This window comes from Oncorhynchus tshawytscha, linkage group LG13 (assembly GCF_018296145.1).
Source record: "Oncorhynchus tshawytscha isolate Ot180627B linkage group LG13, Otsh_v2.0, whole genome shotgun sequence".
Taxonomy (NCBI): domain Eukaryota; kingdom Metazoa; phylum Chordata; class Actinopteri; order Salmoniformes; family Salmonidae; genus Oncorhynchus; species Oncorhynchus tshawytscha.
Window position 1 is genome coordinate 47,265,122 of NC_056441.1, and position 24,232 is coordinate 47,289,353.

The 24,232-nt window shown below is 41.8% G+C and overlaps 1 protein-coding gene across 2 annotated transcripts in view; it reads left to right on the plus strand.

Annotated features, from left to right (window-relative positions):
• Positions 1-9,677: 9,677 nt before the first annotated feature.
• mindy4b (MINDY family member 4B) overlaps positions 9,678-24,232 on the plus strand; it is a 35,641-nt gene continuing 21,086 nt past the window's right edge. Inside the window, exons 1-5 of one of the 2 annotated variants that reach the window (XM_024442030.2) lie at positions 9,678-9,883; positions 10,068-10,095; positions 14,991-15,170; positions 18,607-18,726; positions 20,404-20,501. In XM_024442030.2, the coding sequence (XP_024297798.2) occupies positions 9,780-9,883; positions 10,068-10,095; positions 14,991-15,170; positions 18,607-18,726; positions 20,404-20,501 (530 nt within the window). In that variant the 5' untranslated portion in view covers positions 9,678-9,779. Of the gene's footprint in view, positions 9,884-10,067; positions 10,096-11,204; positions 11,497-14,990; positions 15,171-18,606; positions 18,727-20,403; positions 20,502-24,232 lie in introns of those variants that run through there. The other variant, XM_042295800.1, reaches the window with a different exon arrangement.

The following is a 24,232-nucleotide window of genomic DNA, read 5'->3' on the forward strand; positions in this document are numbered from 1 at the left end:
ATCAGGAGGTTTTGGGTTGACATGGTGGTCAATTTTAACACTTGACAGGTTTCTTTTGCTGCTTCTTCATTGTTTTCTTCATTAGTGTCTTCTGTTTCCACCTCATCCTATGTTTGGTAGCCCCCTTGACCTACTCTTCCAAATTGTATTTATTTCACCCTTATTTAACCAGGTAGGCAAGTTGAGAACAAGTTCTCATTTACAATTGCAACCTGGTCAAGATAAAGCAAAGCAGTTCGACACGAACAACAACACAGAGTTACACATGGAGTAAAACAAACATACAGTCAATGATAGAGTAGAAAAATTAGTATATATACAATGTGAGCAAATTAGGTGAGATAAGGGAGGTAAAGGCAAAAAAAAGGCCATGGTGGTGAAGTAAATACAATATAGCAAGTAAACACATAAACATTGGAATGGTAGATTTGCAGTGGAAGAATGTGCAAAGTAGAGATAGAAATAATGGGGGTGCAAAGGAGCTAAATAAATAAATACAGTAGGGGGAGAGGTAGTTGTTTGGGCTACATTAATAGATGGGCTATGTACAAATGGGTTGTCAATCTGTACACCAACAGATGGGGAAGGCCAATCGTTTTGTTTTTCTCCTCCTTCAGGACAATCTCTTGAGAAATGCTTCCCACAGCTCCAGTCTGTCGTTCCGTCAGCCCCAGCAGGGGCCCCTCGGCCTCTTCCTCTGCCTCTTCAGTGTCCACAGTTACCACAATTTCATTCTCTTCCTCTTCCAGTAGTACATCAGCTGTGCCTTCTTCAGTGTCTTTCCGTCCTTTAGTTTCATGTTCATTCAACTGTCTTTCTGAATGCATGATGTATGGCTTTACATCAGGCAGTGGTTTTGCTTCCCATTCGTTACAGATGTCTTCAAATCTTGTCTCCGTACTGTCACCACAACCTGGCACAATAGGCTGCTGTATTAGTCTTGGTCAGGCGTCAGGCATGAGTGTTGGAGGAAGACTGTACCTACTATTTCCATGTAGTCACTCAATTTTTCATCAGTTACCTGTTTGGTTGAATGGATTTTCTGCCACTCTGTGTGTTTAGGGAAAGCAGCCTTTATAGCTGTAAACACTGCATCCAGCTGGTCAGCATGATCAGCCACTAATACATCGCAATCCCACATATGTTTATAGTCCTTCCATTTACATTTTTAACAGCGGCAGAGTATTTCTTCAATTTCTATGGTGGTGGGTTTGTACATGGAGATGATTGTTTTTACCTCTTCTTCGAACTTTACAGCATCAGCTGGGTCAGTGACATCACCCACTAGCTCTTTAATTTCATCAACATCCCAGTCTCTTCAGTTCCAACATGCCACCACCATCATCATTTGGGTAGCATATTATCGGATATATTCCCAGGGGATGCTTTTTCTTCTTTCTCGTAACTTTCCAGTTTTTTTCCTCATTGCTGTCCTCACTGCTGCTTGTTTCGTCTTTTTCGCATTGGCTACTTTCTTCTTGACTGACATTCTTCCTGCTGCTTGCGCTTCTTAATTTGCGTTTTGTATTTCTACATTCTCTCTTCTCTTTTTGTCTCTTACATTTCTACAGTTCTCTTCTGAGGTACTCTAGTGCTTACTTCTTCACTCTCTCTCTCTTCCATTCCTGTTGTTTTTGCTGGTAGCCTTCTATCTTACGTTCCAGCACCCTCTCCAGCTCTTCCGACAGCTCCTCAACCTCCCGCTCCTCCACCGGGCACCTGACCACCCACAAATGTGTTCTGAAGGTGTGGGAGACCACAAACTCAGTCCGCTTGTGGAGGATTCGGCAGTGGTGGATACCAGGGGGCCCCCACAAAAGGGTTCCCTTAGGAGAAGGGCTTCTTCTTCTTCTCTTCATCCTCCTCTTTCCTCTCTGGTAGTTCCACTTGTTTTACCATCAGTCCTCTTACAGCTTTATCCTCTGCATTTTCTGCTTCCCTCCCATTTTCTGAAATCGTCCCACTTCACTTTCACTTTATTGTTATGTCTCTCTTTTCTCTCAAGTTGGCTTCTCACAGTTTAGCAGTGCTCAGTGTCACGTCAGCTAGGAAATATCCAAATGTCCATTTCGTCCAATCTTCTGTTTGGTTAAGTACCCCCCCTACTAAATGTATTGGACATTATTTTACGGAGCCCCCTTGGTTCCCAGTTTGGATTGTCCCTCCTGCTCTTACTATTTCCATGACCCATATTTAAAGCATTTGGAGAAAAAATAAATCAAAACACAGCTTTCACACTGGAGCTAATCTACTGTTCAGTAAATTAGTCAAGCACACAATACTCCTACATTGCTTTAAAACGTCTTATGGTGTAGGAGACGCTTGCGTCCCACTTGGGGAAAATGCAGCGGGGCAAAATTAAATAATGATATAAAATCGAACATTCATTAAATCACACATGTAAGATACTCAATTAAAGCTACACTCGAATCCAGCCAACATGTCAGATTTTAAAAACCTTTCCGGCGAAAGCATAAGAAGCTATTATCTGATGATAGCACAATGTCAACAAAGAGGGTAGCATATTTCAACCCTGCAGGTAATACACAAAACGCTGAAATAAAATATAAAACATGCATTACCTTTGACAAGCTTATTTTGTTGGCACTCCAATATGTCCCATAAACATCACAATTGGTCCTTTTGTTCGATTAATTCCGTCCATATATATCCAAATGTCCATTTATTTGACGCGTTTGATCCAGAAAAAAACAGATGCCAAAAACCGCAACGTCACTACAAAACATTTCAAAAGTTGCCTGTAAACTTTGCCAAAATATTTCAAACTACTTTTGTAATACAACTTTAGGTATTTTTAAATGTTAACAATCGATCAAATTGTAGACGGAGCTATCTGTGTTCAATACAGCAAGTAAACAAACCATGTTCCTTTTTACATCTTGCGCAACTCTCAATAGTGTAACGTTGTTCCAGGATGTGCTTCTTCTTCGTTGCACAAATGAATAACCTCAACCAAATTCCAAAGACTGGTGACATCCAGTGGAAGTGGTAGGAACTGAAAACAGATTTCTATGAAATATCCTTTGGCAAAGACATGTCAGGGAACAGTCAGAGGCAAAAAATAATAATAATTCTGAACAGTTAGTCCTCTGGGTTTTGCCTGCTACATAAGTTCTGTTATACTCACAGACATGATTCAAACAGTTTTAGAAACTTCAGAGTGTTTTCTATCCACATCTACTAATAATATGCATATCTTATATTCCTGGCATGAGTAGCAGGAAGTTGAAATTGGGCACGATATTTATCCAAAAGTGAAAATGATGCCCCCTATACCTTAAGAGGTTTTAACAAAGTTATCTCATACACTAGTGTTCTATTCATACAGGTATTTAGATATCTAGACTAGTTGGTCTATTTAACAGCATATTTGGAATAGTACTCACTTCTTTCATAACTCTACATACATAATAACGTTATACATCAAACTCCACCGATGAGACATGTTATCCTCATGTAATCACAAAGAATGAGTCATGTTACCCTCAGAGATATGTTATCCTCATCACTAACGAGACATGTAATTCGAGACATCCTCTGAGACATGTTATCTCAAATGAGATTTTTGAGACATGTTATCCTCTACCTGTAGATAAGGTAGATAACGTTGTAGATCAGCTCACATAGAACCTCAAAAATCAGCTCACACAGAACTTGAAAACTCAGTTCATATCCTCTTCATATTCACACAACTTTCACATCCACATTCATTTAGTACTATTCCCAAACAATCTCTGTAATCTGCTTATTACCCTATGTGCATCATCAACAATTCTCTTGTCGCTACTTGCTACACATATACATAACACCCGTATGAAAAAATACTGCAGACCACATAGACATTTCTTCTAAATGCCTAAAGACAGCTGTCAGTACATGTATGCCCTCGCTCTAGTCTTCTCTTAAAACTAGTGAATAGTGTTCTCTCTATAAGACTATGGGTACCTTTTTATGTGTTACACGCTTTCATTTTTTTGTCGTTTAAATTGACTTACTGAAATTTAGAAGATATGTCCCTCAGAAGTTCACATATCAGGTATCTTCCCCCAGGCAGCTCTCAGTTAAAGTCTGTTCTGGGCGGTTCCACGTAGTCTTTGGTCAGATGGGAATTTCCCTTACAATTTCCCACTAAGGAATGCTGCACCGGTGTCTCCCATGTAGACCTTCACTGGGATGCTCCACAGGTGGAATCCCTGATCCTGTTTGTTGACGCCAAATTGTTGTGGAAATTATTATACGGGGACGCTCTAAGTCAATCTTAAATGAATCATCCTTTATTATCAGCTCACTGGAGAGGTTCCAACCAACACTATGCACCATAGTATACATGTCAATCAGAAGCTCTACTGGGGCAGTCCCAGCAGTTGTCTTATATAAGGCAATACACAGACAATGTTTTTGCATAATTTAGTATAAATCATTCATCATTACCATTGTGTTTCATTCATGTAACCGACCAATACTGGTTCATAACATGTGACAGACCAATACCTCACAAGGCTTCTTCTCTGTAAACTGAGATGTCTTTCGTACTCAAAACAAGGTCTGGGTGTACTGCCAAGGATTAGTTCAATCAGACCCTTGCATAAACACAGAAATTGGTTATTAGAACAGCACATGAATAGAACACAGAAATTAGTTATAAGAAAAGCACATGTATAACATTTCCATCCCAATATGATATACATGGAGTACACAGTGCAATGAAACACTTACTTGCAGGTTAACCTCTCGACAATGCAAGAACAATAGAAAACTAAGTCGCTATGTGAATAAAAAAAGAGTGATAAAATAAAATCTCAATGAAATAATTTCACCAATTCAATAGTGGGTCGTTTTTTTAAACGAATAGTTACATAACCTATATGGAAATAACTGTAACGATTGTCGTCGGGAGAAGGAGAAGAGGACCAAAGTGCAGCGTGGTAGGTATTCATAATACTTTTAATAAAGATGAATACTGAACAAAAACAATAACACGACAAACGAACAGTTCTGTAAGGTGCAACAAAAACACTATACAGAAAATAACTACCCACAACCCATAGTGGGAGAACAGGATGCCTAAGTATGGTTCTCAATCAGAGACAACGATTGCCAGCTGCCTCTGATTGGGAACCATACCAGGCCAAACACATAGAAATAGAAAACATAGAACACAAAACATAGAATGCCCACCCCAACTCATGCCCTGACCAAACTAAAATAGAGACATAAAAGGGAACTAAGGTCAGGATGTGACAATAACAGACATTAGCCACGCATGTTTACCTTTAGAATGGATTAGGTTATAAGACCTCCATGATTAATTTTGTTTTGTCAGTTCTACATTGCTCATTTTAAAAAAGGGTAGGAAGCATGAGTTTTTACTCAACAAAAAAACAACACAATGTGTTGGCAAAGATTTAGAAATATCACGATCTGGTTACCTATAACAACAAACATAGTTACTGTTTGTTTTGTTTTTTTAACATATTTATTAACTTATATCTGGATGTCTTCGGAACTACCCCTAATGCACTATTTTTCAAGGTCATATGCCGGACCTGCTCTTTGCTATCGAGTTCGTATGCTAGCTCGGTAGCTAGCTCAAACTGCCTAAAGTTAGCCACACGTCATGCTCTTCATGGACTTCATGGCTGTGTTATCTAATGGGAACCCATTAGCACTGCAGGCTCTGTTGCCTTCTTGCCATGGGGTCAAAACAAAATAAAAAATCACACCTGCTTAAAACAAACAAAGAAAATCACACCTGCTTGCTCTAATTGTGTAATTCTGGTACCTCGTCTATTTTCCTTTTTGTTTTGTCAATTTCTCGGCATGTTCTCTGTGATGTAGGCTACGGGAGTTTTGTTACTTTTACACCTTAGCTTAATGCTAGCACGCTAGCTGACTGACATCTATTATGGATTTTTCTCACTATAGCTATTCTATTTTCCCTGACACTTACCCTGATGGTAACCGAGCCATTAATCTGTAAATTTCTGCTCTTTGGATCTGTGGTTATCTTTTAGTTATGTTGTGTTCAAACTGGTCTCCAGTATTAGGGCTCTTGCATGCCAACCATAGCCGTGCTGATTGGCAAGGTTGGCTAGGCTAAGAGCTCCTAACGTTAGTTGGCTAAATAGCTAACATTAGCTGGCTGGCTAATATAGCTGCATATTAAAGGTCTTCTCGGGTCCGTGCACCAAGTCTGTTTCATCCTTGGGAGCAATTTCCAAACGCCTGAGGTATCACGTTCATCTGTACAAACAATAGTAGGAAGCTCAGGAAGGAGACGCGGTCCGTCTCCTGGAGATTAATGTTCTTTGGTGCAAAAAGTGCAAATTTTTATTTTTTATTTATTTCACCTTTATTTAACCAGGTAGGCCAGTTGAGAACAAGTTCTCATTTGCAACTGCGACCTGGCCAAGATAAAGCATAGCAGTGTGAGCAGACAACACAGAGTTACACATGGAATAAACAATTAACAAGTCAATAACACAGTAGAAAACAAAGGGGGGAGTCTATATACAATGTGTGCAAAAGGCATGAGGAGGTAGGCGAATAATTACAATTTTGCAGATTAACACTGGAGTGATAAATGATCAGATGGTCATGTACAGGTAGAGATATTGGTGTGCAAAAGAGCAAGTAAATAAATAAAAACAGTATGGGGATGAGGTAGGTGAAAATGGGTGGGCTATTTACCAATAGACTATGTACAGCAGCAGCGATCGGTTAGCTGCTCAGATAGCTGATGTTTGAAGTTGGTGAGGGAGATAAAAGTCTCCAACTTCAGCGATTTTTGCAATTCGTTCCAGTCACAGGCAGCAGAGTACTGGAACGAAAGGCGGCCAAATGAGGTGTTGGCTTTAGGGATGATCAGTGAGATACACCTGCTGGAGCGCGTGCTACGGATGGGTGTTGCCATCGTGACCAGTGAACTGAGATAAGGCGGAGCTTTACCTAGCATGGACTTGTAGATGACCTGGAGCCAGTGGGTCTGGCGACGAATATGTAACGAGGGCCAGCCGACCAGAGCATACAGGTCGCAGTGGTGGGTGGTATAAGGTGCTTTAGTGACAAAACGGATGGCACTGTGATAGACTGCATCCAGTTTGCTGAGTAGAGTGTTGGAAGCCATTTTGTAGATGACATCGCCGAAGTCGAGGATCGGAAGGATAGTCAGTTTTACTAGGGTAAGCTTAGCGGCGTGAGTGAAGGAGGCTTTGTTGCGGAATAGAAAGCCGACTCTTGATTTGATTTTCGATTGGAGATGTTTGATATGAGTCTGGAAGGAGAGTTTGCAGTCTAGCCAGACACCTAGGTACTTATAGATGTCCACATATTCAAGGTCGGAACCATCCAGGGTGGTGATGCTAGTCGGGCATGCGGGTGCAGGCAGCGATCGGTTGAAAAGCATGCAAATCAATCCAGGAACAACAGCAAAGGACCTGGTGAAGATGCTGGAGGAAACAGATACAAAAATATCAATATCCACAGTAAAACGTGTCCTATATCGACATAACCTGAGAGGCCGCCCGGCAAGGAAGAAGCCACTGCTCCAAAACCGCCATAAAAAAGCCAGACTACGATTTGCAACTGCACATTAGGACAAAGATGGTACTTTTTGGAGAAATGTCCTCTGGTCTGATGAAACAAAAATATAACTGTTTGGCCATAATGACCACCATTATGTTTGGAGGAGAAATGGTGAGGCTTGCAAGCCGAAGAACACCCTCCCAACCGTGAAGCATGGGGGTGGCAGCATCATGTTGTGGGGGTGCTTTGCTGCAGGAGGGACTGGTGCACTTCACAAAATAGATGGCATCATGAGGGTCGAAAATTATGTGGATATATTGAAGCAACATCTCAAGACATCAGTCAGGAAGTTAAAGGTTGGTCGCAAATGGACAATGCTTGGTCTTTCAAATGGACAATGACCACAAGCATACTTCCAAAGTTGTGGCAAAATGGCTTAAGGACAACAAAGTCAAGGTATTGGAGTGGCCATCACAAAGCCCTGACCTAAATCCTATAGAAAATTTGTTGGCAGAACTGAAAAAGCTTGTGCGAGCAAGGAGGCCTACAAACCTGACTCAGTTACACCAGCGCTGTCAGGAGGAATGGGCCAAATTTCACCCAACTTATTGTGGGAAGCTTGTGGAAGGCTTCCCGAAACGTTTGACCCAAGTTAAACAATTTAAAGGCAATGCTACCAAATACTAATTGAGTGTATGTAAACTTATGACCCACTGGGAATGTGATGAAATAAATAAAAGCTGTAATAAATCATTCTCTACTATTATTCCGACATTCTTAAAATAAAGTGGTGTTCATAACTGACCTAAGACAGGGAATTTGTACTGGGATTAAATTAAATGTATTTGGCTAACGTGTATGTAAATTTACGACTTCAACTGTGTGTTGATAGCAACTGGATGACTTATTCAGTGTTAATGTAATGTTAGCAGGCTGGTAAGGCTAACGTTAGTAGTCTAGTAGGGCCAACGTTAGCAGGCTAGTTGGCTAGCAACCTTGCAAGTTGATTTGTAAAAAAATCCTAAAGTATTTTGCTTGTAAATTTGCTGAAAATGTAATTGAAACCAGTTGTCCTGAGTGCAAATTATTTGTTTTAATTTGAAATGTTGCTTTTTAAGTTATGTTGGAGTTTATGTTATAGGCAATAAGGAAAAACATTTTCCGACGTGACTTCGGCATTCTTCAGAATTCTAATCCGTTTGATGTAATAACTAAAAAAATTGAAAAGTGAGGTGTAACTTTGCATTGGGACTTTTGAAGCGTATGCTAATGCAAATCCATATGTTACATGTGGTTACGTTTATGCTACCTACCCTTTAAATATTATGTTGTAGTTCAGCTTCAGTCAACAGGAAAAAAGTTATCATCTCTTCAGTCTCAGCTAGCTAGCTAGCCAGTAGCTACCGATGTGGCTAGCCAGTCAAGCTAGCTACAGAAATTAAACCAATCAAATACACTTGTTGGAAATAAACATTTTCCTAATATCATGACTTATATCAACAACCTTAGCTTGCCCATTCACTGAATATACTGTTAAATAACTCCGAGTGACACGCAAAAGCTTAAGGATGCTGAGCGCTAATGCTAGCTTATTAGCATTAGCCAACCTTTATGTTGAGGTCGACTAACTAGTTAGCTACCACCAACCCTGCACAAGCCTGTGTCTAACTCTGCTGCTTCTGCTGCACTTTGACTTTCTGACGGTTATGTCCTCTCCACCTCATTCACTGCTGCCTCAACTTGCTCAACCTGCTCGCTTTTTTGCGACTGCTTTCGTAAGATGTTCCGAATATCCATATTTGCTCTGTGCTATATGCTCATCCAATCACAGCAGGCATCACGTCACTCCAGGGACTTCTTGCAGTGTCTGCTACTGCCTAGCGCAGTATGTTGTATTATTTATTTTTGTCATTAACGTGTAATACTGCATAGCGCAAGTGATGGAAACTCATCAGACGGAAATAAAAATGATAATTTTTTGGGGTACGAGGAAAGGCTGAAGCCCTAGAAGCCCAGGCCTAATGACGTCACTGCTACTGACAGGATAACAGAAGCCATAGGGGGTCAAGATGGAACACGGTCAATTGGCCTTTGCACACCTTTCTCGCTGCTGGTATTCTGGTCCCGTCAGTATAGAGGAACTCACACTGGACCAGAGCCAGCATTCTCCTAAATATTTCCCTCCAACATGTCAGGGTTCACAACTGGTTGCTTTATTATGTCCCTCACTGCAGATGGAAATGGATCCCGAAATTGTGAACCGCAACACCGAGCTGGATGACATCCTCAGACAAATATTAGAGCTGGACAAATGGAGAAACATCTTCAACTCCCGTGGGTAAGTTGGAGAAGTCAATTTCACCTTTCAAATTATTGTTTTCTTTGGGTCATTCCATAGGCCTGTGCAGTAATTATGAGAAGTCTATGCTGTTTTATAGCCCTAACACATCTAGTGCATAAAGATATATTCAAGCAAAACCATGCACATTACTTTAAACTTATCAGATCATATTTATTTACAGGTTGGAATTACAAGATTGTATCATTAAAGTAAGTTGTCTGTTTTCTTTTACATTAAATAACTTGAAAATGCCAAAATGAACTTTGGCTCATTCTTGAATCTGGATTTCATTCCCATAAAATGCCTTGGCATGGATTCATTGCTCACCAATGCAATGAATAGAAATGTGATTTTGTTGAATACATTGAAATACATGAAACAGTTTAAAAATGTTTTAGATATACACTGAATGTACAAAACATTAAGAACACCTGCTCTTTTCATGACAGACTGACCAGGTGACTACAGGTTAAAGCTAAGACCCCTTATTGATGTCAGTGTTGATAAAGGGGAAGAGACAGGTTAAATAGGGATTGTTAAGCCTTGAGACAGTTGAGACATGGATTGTGTATGTGTGCCGTTCAGAGGTTGTATGGGCTAGACAACATATTTAAGTGCCTTTGAACAGGGTATGGAAGTAGGTGCCAGGCACATTGGTTTGCATCAAGAACTTTAACACTGCTGTGTTTTTCACACTCAAGGCAGTTTCTCGTGTGTATCAAGAATGGTCCACCACCCGAATGACATACAGCCAACTTGACACAACTGTGGGAAGCACTGGAGTCAATGTTGGCCAGCATCCCTGTGGAACGCTTTCGACACCTTGTAGAGTTCATGACCCAACAAATTGAGGCTGATCTGAGGGCAAAATGGGTGGAGTGTGCAACTCAATAAAAGGAAGGTGTTCTTAATGTTTTGTACACTCAGTAGCCTACTTATAAATATAAATCAATTTAAAAGAGATTCTTAGTTGTATGACATTCTCTTTGTGAATCCATAACCACATATTGTGACCATAAGCACTTGCACACCTGCATCTCCCATCTCACCTGCACTTCTTGCATAAGTCAGTTAGGCTAAAGCTTACATTTTCAGTGTGATAGCTGATCCTATGCAGATGCTCTTCTCAGATAACCACATGTCACTCCTATCCAATCAGACAACGTGGTGCAGTGTGTGTGGAGGGGTGGGGTGGGGGGAGGGCTTTTCGTCACTGAACCTGATCTGCCTCGGAAAGACCAGGAGCGGAGAGAGGAGAGAGAGAAGAGAAAGAGAGAGAACTGGGTGGGGCATATACGTTTACTGCTCACCCAGCAAGGCTTACTCTATCTCTCCCTCTGTCGTCTATCTCTCTCTGTATCCTTCGCTCTCTGCCTCTCCCTATTTTAATTTCCCCTATATATCTCCCTGTCTACCACACCTCTTGGCGACTTCATGTGGAGAGTGTGTATAGTATAGGTATCGTTGTGCTGTAGTTAGGGTTAAGGGTGTCGAGGCCCCGTGGCGTGATGACAGACTACCAGGAGCTCCTACAGACCATCCGGGATCTGCAGCCCTCCAGACTTGGCTACATCGAGATCCTTCAAGAGGAGGTAAAGAGGAACCAGGATGTGAGTGATGACAAATACCTCCGGCAGTGTTGGGGCCAATTAGTTTCAGTTCAGAACGCAAATTGGCAATAAAGTCCATTCAGGATGTGAATTGACGGAATTTAAATTAAATTGACTCCAAACCTGACCTCCACTATCCCTGCGCTGGTCCCCTCCGGAGCCAGCATAACTTTTCCACAACATATTTGTCTCTATGTGTGTCCTTCTCTTTCTCTGCTTCCATTCCTTTCTCAGCATACCTTTTGGCAACTACATGTAGAGAGTGTGTATAGACTCCTAGAGAGTATGTGTATGGCCCCATCCAGTCACATGACAAAACAACGATATGCTATAGAACTGGGTCATTCAGTGCCTTCAGAAAGTATTCACACCCCTTAACTTATTCCATATGTTGTGTTACAGCCTGAATTCAAAATTGATTAAATATTTATTTTCTCACCCATCAACACACAATAAACCATAACAACAAAGTGAAAACATGTTTAGACATTGTTGCGGTAATTTCCTGTATTACTAAATGAGGAGAGTTTACAAACCACACACAAGTCAGAGTTATATTTTAAAGTCCATCTTTAATAACATGAGCTTCACCATAGCCCTTTGACTCTCAGATGTGTATTCAGTGTCTATAAATGAATTCTCTGAGAGTGCTTACAAAATAATACTTAGTATCTTTTATAGCCAAGATACACCCCTCTCAACTCACATGACGAACCACAGATCTTAGGAACTTCACAAAGGGCCTTTTACTTGAGAGAGGAGTATCCCATAGCCAGATAGCATTAGCTATAAATTATCATTCAGTTTGGGCTCTTAGACGAGGTTCTACTTCTCGTTCTTGGTACTTCATAGTACCAAAACATTACCTCATCCAATAGCATATATCAATTGTCAATTCTAGATACTACCATCTCAAATACACCCCCTCCTGGACAAGCTCACGGAGGGGAGTGGGCCTCTAGGTCATATACTAGGTCAAGATTCATGCAACATCAGAGGGGTAATACAATGGTTCCAGACACTGCCATACTCCTCCCCCCAATGGGAAAAGGAGGGAGTGACTGGAGTACAGACATGGTGGAGCCCTTCACATGGTTTAGGAATAGTTACAGACACATTAAAATATGAAGACAATGTTCAAACCTGACTTCTCCCTTTCTGATATTCTGCATATTACCAGACATGTAAAAGACAAGCCTGACCTCTCCCCTCTCTGGGCCCCAAGTGACTTTTCCCCGGAGAAGAAAGAAAAATGCAACTGCCAACAGTATAGTCCAAAAGAAGACATTCTAATGACAAGTATAAAGTAAATAAAACATCTTATTTATCTATGTTACCTAACTAATTCTGATTCAGCTACGACAACATGGACTCCAGGTGAGTGTCATGAGGCGCAGGTGTGCAATCATTGTTGATCATTGCGAGACAACCATTTGTCACGACTTCCGCCAAAGTTGGTCCCTCTCCTTGTTTGGGGGGCTTTCGGTGGTCGAAGTCACCAACCTTCTAGCCATCGCTGATCCTCTTTTCATTTTCCTTTGGCTTTGTCTTGTCTTGTATCACACCTGGTTCCAACCCCATTCATTACATGTTGTGTATTTAACCCTCTGTTCCCCCTCACTGTCCATGTCAGTGATTGTTTGTTTGTAAGCATTGTGCAAGATATGTTCTGGTGTGCAACAGGTTTTTCTACCCATGTGTATTTGTATTATTTGTATATTTTGGTTTTGAGTTTTTTAGCACTGCTCCGTTTTATACCAAGTTCGATCTCCTGCGCCTGACTTCCCTGCCACCAGCATGCACCCTTACACATGTACAGGTTTTGCCATAGATTTTCAAGTAGATTTAAGTTAAAAAACTTTAACTCGGCCACTCAGGAACATTCACTGTCTTCTTGGTAAGCAACTCCATTTTAGATTTGGCCTTGTGTTTTAGGTTATTGTCCTGCTGAAAGGTGAATTCATGTTCCAGTGTCTGGTGGAAAGCAGACTGAGCCAGGTTTTCTTCTAGGATTTTTCCTGTGCTGAGCGCCACTCCATTTATTTTTTATCCTGAAAAAATTCCCAGTCCTTAACGATTACAAGCATACCCATAACATATGGAGAGTGGTACTCAGTAATGGTTTGTATTGCATTTGCCCCAAATATAACACGTTGTATTCAGGATGAAAAGGTGATTGCCTTGCCAATTTTTTTGCAGTATTACTTTAGTGCCTTGTAGCAAAAATAATGCATGTTTTGGAATGCTGTACAGGGTTTCCTTCTGTTCACTCTGTCAATTAGGTTAGTGTTATGGAGTAAAACTACAATGTTGTTGATCCAGCCTCAGTTTTCCATCACAGCCATCAAACTCTAACTGTTTAAAAGACACCTTTGGCTTCATTGTGAAATCCCTGAGCGGTTTCCTTCCTCTCCGGCAACTAAGGTAGGAAAGACGCCTGTATCTTTGTAGTGACTGGGTGTATTGATACACCATCCAAAGTGTAATTCATAACTTCACCATGCTCAAAGAGATATTCAATGTCTGCTTTTTTTAAAATTTTACCCATCTACCAATAGGTGCCCTTCTTTGCGTGGCATTGGAAAACCTCCCTGGTCTTTGTGGTTGAATCTGTGTTTGAAATTCACTGCTCGACAGAGGAACCTTATAGATAATTGTATGTGAGGGGTAGATGAGGTAGTCATTCAAAAATCATGTTAAACACTAATTTTGCACATAGAATGAGTCCATGCAAATTATTATGTGACTTGTTAAGCACATTTTTATTCTTCAATTTATTTAGGCTTGCCATAACAAAGGGGTTGATGAATACCTATTGACTAAAGGCACTTCAGCTTTTCAATATATATATATATATTTTTTTTTACATTTCAAAAAACATAATTCCACTTTCACATTATGGAGTATTGTATGTAGGCCAGTGAACAAATCTAAATTTCATCTCTTTTAAATTCAGGCTGTAACACAACACAATGTGGAAAAAGTAAAGGGTTGTGAATACTTTCTGAAGGCACTGTATATGTGCCACAGTGTCCAAACTGAATGGCAAACAAAACAGCCATATGAGGTCAACTGTGTTGACAGCTGAGAGATGGAGACAGAGAGACACATAGCGGCAGAGAGTTTAACCATATGTTTACCATCATCTCATTCATGTAACCTTATCATATTGCAGGTTCTTGTTGGTTGGATTAATGTCAAGATTCAATTCAAGGAGTGTTATAGAGCAGCAAACTAGACTGCTGATAATGTACCCTTTGAAAGGTATTTACCCAGAGATCGCACTCACGGTAAAGGCTGTGCATGTCAGCTCAATTGTTATTTACCTTTAAAAGTCTGTTATAGGGTGCTGCGGATTGACACCTAGCCTGAACCTCTTTTAAAGAATGTGGGGCTTTCTCAAAGAAGAGGAATTGTGTGTTGTTGGAAAATGTGGGACATTGTGAACGATAAGGTGGGATCTTTCTGAAGGTCTCTGTCATGTCTCTCTGCAGAGGCCTCTGGAGAGGACTAAGCTTGAGGAGGAAAGCGAGGATGGCACAGGCAGGCCACCGTCCACAGCACAGCCGCCTTGTGGAAACACCAACCAATCGACAGTGCCCTACTCTATCCCCCGGGCCCTGACTGTCTCTCCTAGCCTAGGAGGGCTCCCTATCACACCCGAGTTAGCAGGGGTGAGTCTGCACTAGCAACATGAGCTGGTCACTTGACACCTGCTGCTTCCAATTGCTGTGTTTGTGTGTTTCACTGTGTGTGAGTGTGTATGTGTGTGTGCCAGAGACAAAAGAGCAGCAATACAGAGACCTTATTTATTCATGGTCTTCTTAAGCAATGGATTGAGTTAGCAAGTGTGGTCATCTGAAAACAAGTTAACAAGGTCTTTTACTACAGCCAAATTATCTGGTAACTGTTTTTGAGTAGTTGTTTTCTGTACAGTCTCTGTTGACATCTGTCAAAACTAGGTCTGTGGAGGTCATTACATTTTGTCAGCTGGTGATTGTCAAGCAAATAACTTCCGGTCTCACGGTAATTAACCATTCATTAACATAAACGCATTTAGCATCTCCTGGTTTCCACGTATAGCCTACAAGCCACTGATGCAGACCTTTGAAACATCAACATTTCAAAAAGTAGTAATAAATCCATGTAATAGACTACACCATCACAATAAACCCATTATTTATTTTAGACAGGGCTAAAGAAACATTATGATATGAAGAAAATGTTGTGTATTTCAGAAGAACAGAATAGCATACTCTGAGTTGTCCTTATGTTAGGGCCTAATATGGCTTTGCCATGTGGCGGTGGGCTACACTAGTTCAATTTGCAAAAAATTTTGTGGCATTATTTTATAGTATGAATAATACAATTAAACATAGCTGAATAAAAAATAAATAATATTTTCTCCAAACGATTTCCGAGGGAGTGTACACGTGGCTATTCGGGGTTGAGCAGTTAACAAAGAAACACGTCCTCATATATGCTTAATTTAGAGTTATTTATGCAACTTTAGTTGCAATACAAACGTTGGGCTATGTGTTTTGATTTTTAATACATTCTAATGCATTCATGTCTGCATGATGCGACTCTAATGATGATTTGAAAAAAAGTAGCATGAAAGGCATAAGCTCTGCTCCTTGTGCAGGCTGCACACACTTCATCAGTTTCATCAGTTTCTTATTCACAATTTGACAAGCACTTGATAATATTTTCACCAGGCCTCAAATCTCCCGGCGCATCCACCTTGTGTGTCATAAAAAAAATGCTCATGCCTTTTACAGCCAATGTGGCCATTGTGCCCTTGGGCTGAATATAATCATTTTAATTCCCTTCTCCCAGCAGCCTGCTCTGAAGCACCTCTCACTCACAAGGCGCTCTCAGATAGGGTCGTTCCCACAGCCATCTAACCTCCAAAGTAGGCTACAAGTGAAGACAATCAGCAACTGTGAGCGTCCCTCTTATCGAATTCCAACGCACATATTGAAGATGTTAGAAGCATTGTCCACATTTACATCACTAGACTACTATACCTTATAATACAAAAGTTGACCTATTCTATTGCTTAACTTGTCCTTCTGCGCGAAAAATAAATATTCTAAACATACTCTGGGACAGTCGTGGGATGCGATAGATCACAAATTAATACAACCACTCGCATCAAAAAAAAAACGTTTCAAAGCAATGAGGCTGATGCAACAGATCAGAACGTTTAGCTTAAAATGTTGATAAACTGTTAGTCTATTTCTTATTATTATAAACACAGTAATGCACACACGGCAGTAGGCTATAAGTGGAAACGTCCCAAAATGCAAAAAAATGTGTTCTCAAAAGTGACTGCAAATGCTTTATTATAAAGGTGCATTTTTATGGTGAAAATTATCTTCCCCAAACTTTAAACTGCTACGCTGCCTACGTATGCCAGTTAAGCTGTTATTTGGCCACATTAGTTTGATACAAACCTTATCATATAGGCCTATGAGCTAGGCTACATGAGGTGTGACTATGATTGGAAAAGTCGCAACAAAAGGCATGCACTGTTTCTTGCTTTACTGCAAAAACTGGGAATCATTCGCAAGTGATAACACATAATTCACAAGTGATAGCCTAATATTGTCACCGATCAGACTATAGCCTACTAAATAATATGCTGTATGTGTGATATTCGTTTTCAATGGACCATTATCATGCACGTGTCTCGGAACAGGGGCAAGGGGAAAAAAGTATTCAGACCTCTTGACTTTTTCCACATTTTGTTACGTTACAGCCTTATTAAAAAATGTATTACATTTTGTTCCGTCATCAATACCCCATAACTACAAAGCAAAACAGGTTTTTAGAAATTTTTGCAAATGTATACATTTTTTAAAAAGTATTCAGACCCTTTACTCAGTACTTTATTGAAGCACTATTGGCAGCAATTACAGCCTTCTTGGGTATGACACTACAAGCTTGACACACCTATATTTGGGGAGTTTCTCCCATTCTTCTCTGCAGATACTATCTAGCTCATTCAGGTTGGATGGGGAGTGTAGCTGCACAGCTATTTTCAGGTCTCTCAAGAGACGTTAGATCGGGTTCAAGTCCGGCTGGGCCACTCAAGGACATTCAGAGAATTGTCCCGAAGCCACTCCTGCGTTGTCTTGGCTGTGTGCTTATGGTGAACCTTCGCCTCAGTCTGAGGTCCTGAGCACTCTGGAGCAGGTTCTCATCAAGGATCTCTCTGTACTTTGTTCCGTTCATCTTTCCCTCCATCCTGACTAGTCTCCCAGTCCCTGCTGCTGAAAAACATCCCCACAGCATGATGCTGCCACCACCATGCTTCACCGTAGGGATGGTGCCAGGTTTCCTCCAGACCGGATGCATGGCATTCAGGCCAAAGAGTTCAATCTTGGTTTCATCAGACCAGAGAATCTAGTTTCTCATTGGTCTGAGTCCTTTAGGTGACTTTTGGCAAACTCCAAGTGGGCCTTTTACTGAGGAGTGGCTTCCGTCTGGCCACTCTACCATAAAGGCCTGATTGGCAGAAGTGCTGCAGAGATGGTTGTCCTTCTGGAAGGTTCTCCCATCTCCACAGAGGAACTATGGAGCTCTACCAGAGTGTCTATAAAGTTTTTTTAGGCTACTAATGACCATCAGCAGCATCAGAGCTTGGAGAAGCCTAGTTACCGTGACTAAACGGTCATGTGGAATTTGACTGTGGTCATGACTCGTGACCGCCAGTGTGGTGGTAATACGATCACCATAACAGCCCTAGTCTAAACGAATGTGAATCTTGCATGGACGGACAGGGACCAGAAAAAGGCCGGGCATTTCTAATAGGCCCATTTTTTTGGTCCTTAAAGCCACCACATTGGCCTATTTTCTTCCTTGACCCTAACACATTGTTTGCCAAATAATGATACTTTTGCATAAAAACCCCAGTTGAGACAGGCCCACTGGGCGAAAGATGGACCAGCCCATCTGACATTTTCCAAAACTGTCCTTTGCCTTTTGCCTCTCTAAATAAGTAGACATTTACCTAGAGTTGAATTACAGAGGTAGAGATTAGATTAGAAATATATAAAATAGATGTCAAGCTCTGGTAGAGGATACGTTTTTTTTGTCTTTCAGAACCTCAGGAAGATTCTGTTCGGCAATACTTTTTACGTCTTCAACTATGAGTGGAAGAAGTCCTTCTTCAAATTCAGGGAGCCCTACTCCAACCTATCCTATGCCCTGGAGGCAGAAAGAGTGAGTAAACAAACAGTGTGTGTGTGTCTCAATCTCCCCTTCTTCCTGAAGTGTGCACTCATTCAATATGAAGCGAACAAGTGCACACTTCAGAAGAAAGGACCGATTTATTGGGATTACAACCAGTGTTGAGGAGGGGAACTTTGAAACAGGGTGGAGAGACTTTGGTCAAGAGTAGCAGTGTGGACTTTTGATCATTGAAGGATAATTGACTTGAATAGACTAGTAAAACTTGCCCCTACAGAACCAAATCGTTTTTTAAAAACCCTATATGCTAATTATATATGTTTTTATAGTCATCATAATGAAAATACTTGCATCATTTAATGAACTCAGGTTGATGGTGTCAACAGTTGATGCTGTTCTTAGGAAGCTCTGTCTTTCCCCAATGAATTCAATATCAACCGCAGTGTTTTCAGGTCCCCATAGTCTTTACACTGGGCCAGTTTCTGCATGCCTAGCCAGTTATTATTGATATGGCTGATACTTTACACACTGCCCTTCCCATCAAAACAAATTATTTAAAGAGTATTGAAGGAATTAAAAGGGATAGTTCACTTTTTTAAAGTTAAGCAAATGTTTTGCATACCTCGGGTTTGGTTGCATCAAAACCATTTGAAATCCAATAGTTGATTTATCAACCTGCGCCATAAATGCTAGCCAGGAGATTCTGGAGGCTGCTAACTAACCAGCTAACAAACTTAGAAGAGGTATGAATGAAATGGCAGCACTGTATGTTGTTTACTATCATTCTAACCATGTAGAATTGTTACCTATTTTACATATACCCAGAAGAATCAAATGCGGTTATTTAAAGAATTACAACAGCCGTAGGCAGCATTGTAGATGGTTTCATAAGGGCCTCATTAAGGTGATGAACTAATCACAACGGCACGCCCTGTATTTTTGCCCAATCTAATTTAAGAGATAGTTATACCTGTCAAATAAATGCGATGATGACACAGTTGTTATCTCAGACAGAGGATGGACTGTTGATATTCCTACAAGCTGAAAAGATCAGACCGTTATATAACAGTTGCAATCGGAGACCCGGGTCTTGTGTAGTTCTGGAATAATGCCGCCCCCCTCCTTGTGACGCCTCAGTCCTAAGACCCATACTGCTACACGTACATGTCTTCATTAATCAAATGTAGCCCTACCCCTATCTCTTACTTAACTGTAGTAGGATTAGGTTCCACACACTCATTGGGTAATGGGGTATGTAACTTCTTTGTCCAATTTCAGTGAGTCGGATGTCGAGACCCTCTAGACTAGAGGTTAGCCCAAACCAATCAACTGAGATAGACTGCTAAGCTGTTTTCTGGGTGTGAAATCATCAATCAGTTACACCATTAGCCAGCTGCTGTTAGACTTAATTATAGACCAGTGTCACCATTATCTCAGGATGTGTCAAGGTGTCTGGTCTCACATAATAAGGTGATTTAATGTTTAGTGTTAAATGTGACTTAATGTTAAACAGCTGCCCGTACAAGACTAGGAACGAGAATTAAACCATGACTCGGAAGGTAAATTAGCGATACTGTAAAGGATCTTCCTCAAACAGGGAACTCGTAGGAAAAGTTCCTAAAGTCATAATTCATTTATTTTTCCTTAAGGCCAAACTCAAGGCATTTTGTTCAACAGTAGATTTAATGAAACAGCATATGTTTTCTTTAGGGAGGATCCCGTGCCATTCAAATGGTGGTCCAAGCGAACATTATCAAATACTTGCTCTTCACCCGCCAGACCAACTCAGACTGTTGCAGACTGCAAAGGTGAGAAAATGGCTAAAATTTGACCAAATCAAGTCAAATGAAACCCATTCAAACATCACCCAACTAGAAACAGTCAAATTCATTTTCACACTATGCCTGCTCCTTGAACATTGATGGGTCGGAGGCCATACATAGTATTAGCCCTGCGTCTCAATAGTCATTTTTACCATAGCATGTGCTTGTTCTCTTCCCTTCTTCCCTTAAAAGGAAAGGACTGATATAAGAAATATGGATGAAACTTGTCTTACACCAATACAATGCATTTACAGTTGAAGTCGGAAGTTGACATACACCTTAGCCAAATACATTTAAACTCAGTTTTTCACAATTCCTGACAATTAATCCCAGTAAACAAAACAAACAAAAAAATCGCTGTTTTAGGTCAGTTAGGATCACCACTTTATTTTAAGAATGTGAAATGTCAGAATAACAGTAGCGAGACTTCCGGCGCCGACAGAGATGGCCGCCTCGCTTCGCATTCCTAGGAAACTATGCAGTTTTTTGTTTTTTTACGTGTTATTTCTTACATTAGTACCCCAGGTCATCTTAGGTTTCATTACATACAGTCGAGAAGAACTACTGAATATAAGATCAGCGTCAACTCACCATCAGTACGACCAAGAATATGACTTTCACGAAGCGGATCCTGTGTTCTGCCTTTCAACCAGGACAACGGAATGGATCCCAGCCGGCGACCCCCCCCCAAAAAAAACGACTCCGTAAAAGAGGGAAACGAGGCGGTCTTCTGGTCAGACTCCGGAGACGGGCACATCGTGCACCACTCCCCAGCATTCTTCTCGCCAATGTCCAGTCTCTTGACAACAAGGTTGATGAAATCCGAGCAAGGGTAGCATTCCAGAGGGACATCAGAGACTGTAACGTTCTTTGCTTCACGGAAACATGGCTCACTGGAGAGACGCTATCGGAGGCGGTGCAGCCAGCGGGTTTCTCCACGCATCGCGCAGACAGAAACAAACAACTTTCTGGTAAGAAGAGGGGCGGGGTGTATGCCTTATGGCTAACGAGACGTGGTGTGATGACAGAAACATACAGGAACTCAAATCCTTCTGTTCACCTGATTTAGAATTCCTCACAATCAAATGTAGACCGCATTATCTACCAAGAGAATTCTCTTCGATTATAATCACAGCCGTATATATTCCCCCCCAAGCAGACACATCGATGGCTCTGAACGAACTTTATTTGACTCTTTGCAAACTGGAATCCATACATCCTGAGGCTGCATTCATTGTAGCTGGGGATTTTAACAAGGCTAATCTGAAAACAAGACTCCCTAAATTGTATCAGCATATCGACTGCGCAACCAGGGCGGGAAAAACCTTGGATCATTGTTACTCTAACTTCCGCGACGCATATAAGGCCCTGCCCCGCCCTCCTTTCGGAAAAGTTGACCACGACTCCATTTTGCTGATCCCTGCCTACAAACAGAAGCTAAAACAAGAAGCTGCCACGCTGAGGTCTGTCCAACGCTGGTCCGACCAAGCTGATTCCACACTCCAAGACTGCTTCCATCACGTGGACTGGGATATGTTTCGTATTGCGTCAGACAGCAACATTGACGAATACGCTGATTCGGTGTGCGAGTTCATTAGAACGTGCGTTGAAGATGTCGTTCCCATAGCAACGATTAAAACATTCCCTAACCAGAAACCGTGGATTGATGGCAGCATTCGCATGAAACTGAAAGCGCGAACCACTGCTTTTAATCAGGGCAAGGTGACTGGTAACATGACTGAATACAAACAGTGCAGTTATTCCCTCCGCAAGGCTATCAAACAAGCTAAGCGTCAGTATAGAGACAAAGTAGAATCTCAATTCAACGGCTCAGACACAAGAGGTATGTGGCAGGGTCTACAGTCAATTACGGACTACAAGAAGAAAACCAGCCCAGTCACGGACCAGGATGTCTTGCTCCCAGGCAGACTAAATAACTTTTTTGCCCGCTTTGAGGACAACACAGTGCCACTGACACGGCCTGCAACGAAAACATGCGGCCTCTCCTTCACTGCAGCCGAGGTGAGTAAAACATTTAAACGTGTTAACCCTCGCAAGGTTGCAGGCCCAGACGGCATCCCCAGCCGCGCCCTCAGAGCATGCGCAGACCAGCTGGCTGGTGTGTTTACGGACATATTCAATCGATCCCTATACCAGTCTGCTGTTCCCACATGCTTCAAGAGGGCCACCATTGTTCCTGTTCCCAAGAAAGCTAAGGTAACTGAGCTAAACGACTACCGCCCCGTAGCACTCACTTCCGTTATCATGAAGTGCTTTGAGAGACAAGTCAAGGACCATATCACCTCCACCCTACCTGACACCCTAGACCCACTCCAATTTGCTTACCGCCCAAATAGGTCCACAGACGATGCAATCTCAACCACACTGCACACTGCCCTAACCCATCTGGACAAGAGGAATACCTATGTGAGAATTCTGTTCATCGACTACAGCTCGGCATTTAACACCATAGTACCTTCCAAGCTCGTCATCAAGCTCGAGACCCTGGGTCTCGACCCCGCCCTGTGCAACTGGGTACTGGACTTCCTGACGGGCCGCCCCCAGGTGGTGAGGGTAGGCAACAACATCTCCACCCCGCTGATCCTCAACACTGGGGCCCCACAAGGGTGCGTTCTGAGCCCTCTCCTGTACTCCCTGTTCACCCATGACTGCGTGGCCATGCACGCCTCCAACTCAATCATCAAGTTTGCGGACGACACAACAGTGGTAGGCTTGATTACCAACAACGACGAGACGGCCTACAGGGAGGAGGTGAGGGCCCTCGGAGTGTGGTTTCAGGAAAATAACCTCACACTCAACGTCAACGAAACTAAGGAGATCATTGTGGACTTCAGGAAACAGCAGAGCGAACACCCCCCTATCCACATCGATGGAACACTAGTGGAGAGGGTAGTAAGTTTTAAGTTCCTCGGCATACACATCACAGACAAACTGAATTGGTCCACTCACACAGACAGCATCGTGAAGAAGGCGCAGCAGCGCCTCTTCAACCTCAGGAGGCTGAAGAAATTCGGCTTGTCACCAAAAGCACTCACAAACTTCTACAAATGCACAATCGAGAGCATCCTGGCGGGCTGTATCACCGCCTGGTACGGCAACTGCTCCGCCCACAACCGTAAGGCTCTCCAGAGGGTAGTGAGGTCTGCACAACGCATCACCGGGGGCAAACTACCTGCCCTCCAGGACACCTACACCACCCGATGTTACAGGAAGGCCATAAAGATCATCAAGGACAACAACCACCCGAGCCACTGCCTGTTCACCCCGCTATCATCCAGAAGACGAGGTCAGTACAGGTGCATCAAAGCTGGGACCGAGATACTGAAAAACAGCTTCTATCTCAAGGCCATCAGACTGTTAAACAGCAACCACTAACACTGAGTGGCCGCTGCCAACACACTGACTCAACTCCAGCCACTTTAATAATGGGAATTGATGGGAAATGATGTAAAATATATCACTAGCCACTTTAAACAATGCTACCTAATATAATGTTTACATACCCTACATTATTCATCTCATATGTTTACGTATATACTGTACTCTATATCATCTACTGCATCCTTATGTAATTACATGTATCACTAGCCACTTTAACTATGCCACTTTGTTTACATACTCATCTCATATGTATATACTGTACTCGATACCATCTACTGTATCTTGCCTATGCTGCTCTGTACCATCACTCATTC